The sequence below is a fragment of the Etheostoma spectabile genome, chromosome 3 (genome assembly GCF_008692095.1).
Source record: "Etheostoma spectabile isolate EspeVRDwgs_2016 chromosome 3, UIUC_Espe_1.0, whole genome shotgun sequence".
Taxonomy (NCBI): Eukaryota; Metazoa; Chordata; class Actinopteri; order Perciformes; family Percidae; genus Etheostoma; species Etheostoma spectabile.
Window position 1 is genome coordinate 4,013,818 of NC_045735.1, and position 7,563 is coordinate 4,021,380.

General features: G+C 38.0%; 1 protein-coding gene across 2 annotated transcripts in view; it reads left to right on the forward strand.

Moving 5' to 3' along the window:
- pou2af2 (POU class 2 homeobox associating factor 2) overlaps nucleotides 1-7,563 on the forward strand; it is a 12,995-nt gene that overhangs the window by 3,241 nt on the left and 2,191 nt on the right. For both annotated transcript variants that reach the window (XR_004330687.1, XM_032509970.1), the window contains exons 3-4: nucleotides 4,814-4,853; nucleotides 5,100-5,404. Coding sequence is in view for 1 of the 2 variants with exons in the window: in XM_032509970.1 (XP_032365861.1) it covers nucleotides 4,814-4,853; nucleotides 5,100-5,404 (345 nt within the window). In the remaining variant the exon portion in view is untranslated. The remainder of the gene's footprint in view (nucleotides 1-4,813; nucleotides 4,854-5,099; nucleotides 5,405-7,563) is intronic.

Below are 7,563 nucleotides of genomic sequence, written 5' to 3' on the forward strand. Positions count from 1 at the left end.
GTGTGTGTGTGTGTGTGTGTGTGTGTGTGTGTGTGTGTGTGTGTAAAGTAAAGCCTGATATGTTATTCCTCTCCCACTGTTGTCCAAAAGCTTAAAGTACAGATATTGGCCTGTACAATCACCAAAACGGTTTCAACTTTGACAAATAGAGTTGTGTTTGTGTAGGACCCCGTCACTCGTAGTGAGAAGTTGAATGAGAATATTGGTTTTAAGGGCCTTTAAACACATCACTGAACCACAGCTTTGCATTGGGTAACAAGTTCTTTCATTATCATGAACACACACACACACTGCAGTTTTTTTGAGTCAATCTTAAATTCAATGTCTTCTTGCCTTAATTACTCACTAGCAACCCAAATCCACAGCTGAAACTAGTCTCCAACAAATGCACTAGTTACTTCTCACATTTCCTAAAAAAAACAGTGTCCAGCTGTTATTGAGCTATTTGGAAATCTAAACTATGTTTTTTTTGTTCTTTTTTGTAAAGATTTACATCTTCAGTGGGAACCATGTGGGCTTGTGACTGAGAGATACAAACAGGGTAGAAAAATCAGAAAGTATTGATAGGAATTCATGTTTATGGTCTTTTCATGGGACTTGTTGACAATAACAATTGGAATGATGCAAGACTTATTTAAGTCTTGCATAGCCTCCATAGCTCTGCATCTAAAAAAAAATAGTTATGTCAACAAAACTACAAATTGCATTGTTGTGGATGAGTGGGACTGCGCTACATTTCTAAGTTGTAATAAGTACTGACATCATTTAATGAAGCCAGGACTGACTGGTGGAAAAGCAGAACAAATTGTCCAAACCTGAGTGCACAAATGAGATAATAACGAGACTCTTTAAAATCAGCTACTGTTGACCGCTGATCAACCTTTTCTTACAGAGACAAAATCAAAAATAACATTTGTCTTTCCATTTATGCTGATAAAAGTGTCATTTCAGTTTTAAACCGTTCAGGTATTTACAAAATAAAGTAACTTTTTTTTTTAACAAAAATTTAAAAATCTAGCCTTGAAACAAGACTACAGTATATAACATTTAAAAGAAGAAATATCACATTCTCTCTCTCTTACAGATAAAAAATGTAATTGATCAGCAATACAACACACACCTGTGCTCACTTCAATACTGTACATGCAGAGGTTTTGCTGCTTTAGTCAAATTTTGTGTGCTATGACCAGTAGCTTATGGTTATCTAATGTCATAAAACTTAGATTAAAAAGATGAAATAGATAGATTTAATGATCTATATATTGACAATGCAGATTCAGTTCATTAGCTTGTTCTACTAACGCTACTCTCACACCATGTTTTAGCATTTATCATTACCCCTTGTGGTCAAGGAACTGTAGTCAAAACTTAAGGCAATTAAACTGTTATGTTTTCTATGAATAACAACCAATATTAAAGTAATAACCTGGTGCTGTGTTCTTATGGTTACATATAAAGAGTAGTTTTATTATAAAGTATTTCAAATGTCCCATATCGAGTAAAGCCGGCCATACCTCCATCACACTGGGTTGTATATACAGGTAGTTCAGCACCTTTTCAATGTAAGCTTCATAAATGACACACAAAGTCCTACTGATGCACAGAGACACACAGTAACTAAAGCCCTCCATATCCTAATGTTAGCTTGTTCCACCTTTTATCTTGGGGAATAAAGGGCTATTTAGAGGGAAGCAAAAACTCTGACCACAGAGTCAGTCGCCTCATGTTGGAACACGGAGGGGGAGTATAAAGATCTTACATCATTTCACTTCATCTGCTTCTCTTTTCTAAGGACATTTCTATTGTCTCTTGCTGTGCCCAAACATGCTGCTATTACCGTACATAAACGATTAGTGGAAATTGTGGTGACTGAAGAGCAAATTGTGATCAGTCACAAAAAAGTCCTGAAAGCAATGGACCAATAAGGAAAAATGAAACTGTATATGTAATGTGGGTGCGTGTTCACTTCTTACAACACGAAATACTGTAGGTGCGACTATTTTAGTGGGAAAAGAAGAATACGATACGTGTTTTGCATAAGGAGGAAGAGATTTTTTCCTCTGAAATAATGTTAAGTCCATCATCATTACCATCCACCCCCTCCATTACAAACACACATACACAGTCTGAGCTTAAGGTAGATGATTTCCATACACAGCCTTCAGAGATGCATTGAGCCGTACCTGGGCCACATGAGGAAGTCTTGGCACTGGCAAATGACATTCAAATTCAACCCTCAAAATTTGCTTGCCTTCCAGCCAACACTGGCTTAATATCAACTCTTTGATGTTAGCAATATGCAAACAAGAGAGCCTATCAAACCCTACCTGTGTGTCCCTGCACTCTGCACCAATCTGCATCGGCCTTTGCAATAGCAACAGACAGATGCACAAATTAGTATTGTTGTTGGTTAACAAGATTATAAGATTAATAATAATGTCATCCTTATTATTTTATCTATCTAATATAACTCTTACATCAACTATTATTTATCAAATGTGAGTACATGAACCTGCTAACAATGACAGGATGCAGCACAGAAAAATAGACAACAAGGGAATACAAAACTCTTCAACTTATACGTAAATGTGTGCTGTGCAGCCAAAACATGGTTCTAAAGGAGTTTCCACAGGTACCAAATATTAAAAGCAGGAACAGTTTTCAGCTTCAGCATGCATTTTCAAGAACTTCCAATACACAATTTAGGATTTCTGATGGGGGCCCTAGAATCTGGAATTCAATTCTCAGTCATTTTGTTAACTTATTTCCTGATGTTAAAAAAAATAACTTTTTTAATAACTTTTTTAAGAAACTGTTAGTACTGCAGATTCTGGCTCCTGAAACATGTTGTTGTCGTTGTCGTTGTTCTGATGATGACATTTGATGCTCTACTAGGGCAACCACACAAGCCCTTTGGCTCTGCCTGCACTTCTCTTGATGTGTGTGAATACATGCATCTTTCCTTGTGTTTTAACCTGTATTCATTTGTATCTTCCCCTTGATATGGTGCAAATAAGATAGGTTAGGTTGAAAATGGTTTTAAAATGACAGACAAGACATCCAAAATATTTCTATTTGATGGAATGGTTTCAAGTTGAATCATTTCCTACAGCATGGACGTCATATGGCTTCTAACAAGAGCTGGATCAAACAATGTATATTAGATGCAATCATATAATCATCAGGAAATAAGAAAGTGAGAGTAAAACATGTAGGTTGGCAGAACATAGTTCCTCAACGTCTTTTCCAGCCTGTCACAGGTTTCTATTGGTTGTAACTGTTTCAATAAAGACACTTCTAAAGTTCACAGATGGTTTGAGGTCAAAAAAAGGTGAATTATCCAGTGTGTTACAAGAAAATAATAAATCAAAGAAAAACAAATGTTGAAAACAAAAATCCATGCAAATTTGTGCGGCATTTTTTTTTCTCATTCTCATCTAAGGGCCCCTCTGATTTATCTTGTGACTTTTTGGAGGGACCACACCCATATGTTAGAAGTCACAGGACTAAACTAATTGTAGTTATAACTAGCTCCTTAAGGAGCTGCCAGTACAATGCTGCTTGCTGCCCCTCATTACTGTGTTTATGTCAGTGAGGTATGAGGAGTTTGATCAATAGTGACGGTTTTTCTTTCTTTCATTTGAATACTTTTCAGGGAGGTCAAATTATCCAGTAGCAAGAAATGATTGCAAAGATTGGAAGAAAGTTTAAATGCTTTACATGGCTTGATGCCAGAGTACACACGGTCAACGTATTGTTATCGACATCTCTCCAGACCACTATGTTTTCATGAGACAGCTCTGCCATGTCATCACCTGACTGTTTGTTTTACCGTTTTTTTTTCTTGCCTTGGTGTCAATTTGCCTTGTATTTTAAGTTTTATTATAAAAGTTGGATATATGAAAATCTGAAGGATATACATGTGGCGTCATGTAATTACGGCCTGGGAAATTAAATGTGTTGTACTAACACAATGTAGCCAGATACAGATGCTGTATGAACACAAAGTATAGGTCTATAATTGTGAAATCTATGTGAGATTATTTTACATTTATGAGGAAGAAAATCTGTGATATAAATCTCCCCAAAATGGCCATGAGCAAATATGTGTATACAAGCTCCTGCACTTCATTGACAGAAAAACGTACATCTTATTTCAAATGTTTGCAGCTCTGTTGCTCTAATGTGATGACCTGTTTGCTCATGACTAAAAACCAGCAAAGAGGCTGCTTTGAATGAATTTGACTGAGAGAAATTATCAGTGTTGTAGTCGAGACCACCTAAACCGAGACCAAGTCATTACCAAGACATGAATGTATCGAGACCGAGACTTTGAGGGGTTGAGACCAAGTCAAGACCAAAACCAGATTTGTGTTAGACAGCCAGAACTTCTTCCGGTGTCTCTTTACGGTAACACATTTGAAATTAGAAACAAACCCAGTAATTGGTTGCATTTAGACGTTTTACTGCATAGGCATAAATCAGACAATGCACAGGCAATTTAGCAAAATCCCTGCAGTCGTGGTCTTGACCTCTCTTGAGATAACATCTCTAATCCTATTTAGCCAAGACCGAGACAAGACAAAAATGCAGTTGAATCCGAGACGAGACCTTCAAAGATTGGTCGTATGACCGGTCTCAATACCAAGACCGATCTTGAGTAAACCTAGTACAACATTGCAAATGGTCAATACAGAATCTGGCATGTGAAAGACATAATTCTTACAGTATTCCTGTCACTCTCCAAAATCTTCACTTTCATGTGTAATTAACATGTCATCCAGTTATTTCAAGTCTTATTTCTCTGTCACAGGGAGGATCGACCTCTCCGCCTTCATTTGTGCAGATGCCAGGTGAGAATCTGCAAATCAAATGTGACATCAAAGATCTTCACCTCTCGCTCTTTACTGCCTGCAAGACACACTCAATCAGCATTCTTTTTAACACCATAATGAGTACTTAAAGGGTTCCTATTTGTCTGCAAATTTCAAGAATTTGAGGTGTGTCAATACCTGTGGTCACAGAGCGGCATTCTACTGCTGCAATGAAGATGAGGATTTTTTTTCCTCTGTGTAAAAGCTCCATATTGTTTTCTGCAGGGTCTCACATGCTGCCCAGCTACTATGGCATGAGGCGTCCCTTCATCTCAGAGTCCGACTTCTGCCAGTCCACCAAGCAGTTCTCCCCTGACGTGTATTCGCCCACACTGGGTGGCAAACCTCTGGGCTGCGATCCCTCCACCATGCCCAACTACTCCTCCTTCATTGACAGCTACTACCCAGAGACCTTTGGCGATTACCGCAGTGCTGCCGCCTTCTCCAGCTCTGGAGGATCCTTCCTGCCCTCATCGGCCCTCTCGTCCCTGCTGCCTCCATTTGGTGGAGAGTCCTCGCATTTATTTCTGGTAAGATGGCGTCCCTCTATGTAGAAGTCTGTGACAGAGACGAGTGAATAGGGGAGGTTTATGATCATCATTAGGGATCTGGGTGTGGCGAGGAGTTGGACATTTAATGAGGAATACTAAAATGGGGAACTAAAGATAACTAAGGGGAGGAACTAACTTAGGAACTGACAACGCCACCTGGAGACTTGCACCCCAGGATATGAAAACCAAATTCCAACAAGGACAAGGGTCGAAACGGATGAGGCAGAGACAAAAAGTAAAAACAACACATGTTTTTTATTGACAACAATTATCTAAAAAAGAAGAAAACTAGAACAATACCACAACTATAATAAAATACATCTCATAAACTCAAATCAGTGGGCCGGTGCTTCAATGGGCGCAGACTACAAGAACGAATATCCCGTCTCTCTAGTCTGGGAGGGCAACACTACAAAAACTACAATAAAAGATGCACTAAAAATCCCAGGGCCTACTTGCATGCAACAGAAACGAGGTTCCAACACGGTGCCTAGCCACGCACCTGAAGACACCCAGGCCACACCAAAAAAGCAAGGACAAACGTATGACACTCCCAAAACAAAGAATCAAAAAGTAACAACAACAACCCCGTTACTAAACAACCTCAGAACACACACTCAAGCAAAATAACTGAAACATATTAAAACTAAACAAACTTGATAAATAAACTAAAGTAACAAAGAGGCAACACTACCAAAAAAAACAAAGTAAAGCAGAATAGCAACAGGTGAACCTAAAACACAAATACGGACATGTTAGTTGAGGAGGACAAGGCCTTTAATAATGCACCTGGGCAGGGGGAGGAGCTAAAGGAGGAGTTTTGCTGCATTACCGGAGTTGCGTTCATAGGCATCTGACTTTTGTTTTAAGATAGACTTGAAACATTGTGAACATACTATTCAAACCTAGTGCATGCTGGGAAACGTTCCACAGGTTTCAAACAACACCACCTTGTGAAGAAAAACAATACAACTCCAGACTGTAACTCCAGTGTTTTCAGACGGTTCAGATATGAAACCTCAGATATTTTACTCCTGAAATGCAACTCTGCCACCGTTTGACTGCAGCTGCCTCTCTAGTGTTGAACCTAACCACCATACAGTGGGGGAATGTAACATAGTACATTTACTCAAGTACTGTACTTAAGTACAAATTTGAGGTACTTGTACTTTGCTTGGGTTTTTTCTTGTCATGCCACTTTCTACTTATACTCCACTCAGAGAGAAATATTGTACTACTTTACAGAATAAGATTTTTGCACACAAAACACATGTAGTTTATGAAATACAATGTTTAATTATAAATTAAACTGCCGAACAATATATAGGCCAATAGTACAACTCAAATGATTAGCCAATTAAAAACGTAGTTGATTGACAGAACTGTTTTGGTCGTTTCCAGTTTCTAAAATGTGAGAATGTTTCTGCATTGAGTACTTTTACTTTGAATATGTTAAGTAAAAATATGTAAGCATCATCAGGAAAATGTACTTAAGTAACATTTTCAATGTAGGACCTTTACTTGTGAGTATTTTTTAAAGTGTAGTGTTAGTACTTTTACCTAAGTGTGGGATCTGAATACTTCTTCCACCACTGCCACCATAACTTTTTAACTGTTGAAGTCAGCTATGTGTGTTTCACCTTTTTTTTTTTAAATGGTAACAGTGTAGATACAATAAGGGAATGAGGGAAGAAAGAGAGAGGGGAATGACATGTAACAAAGATCCCTGTTCAGAATCACACAAAAGACGTTGCTGTTACAGTGCTGCTCATAAGTTTAGGTATCCATGCTGAAGTTGACTAAAAAAGAGAATAAAACAATCATCTTTTGGAAATTCATCTTGATGCCTTCAAAAAAATAGGGAAAATCCAACCTTTAAGACCACCAATTTTCTTTGTAAATGAATAATGTGTCGTTAAAAAAAAATTAAAAAAAACATTATTCCTTAAATACAGGGGGCATAAGTATACACACCCCAAGATAAATCAGATGCATGGATCCAGGATACTATGCATGCAGATTAAGTTCCCTTGGCCTTTTCGAATTAAAATATCCCCACATCATCACATACCCTTCACCACACCTAAAGATTGGCATGGGGTACTTTCCATAAAATCATCTCTCAATGCAAATCAAAC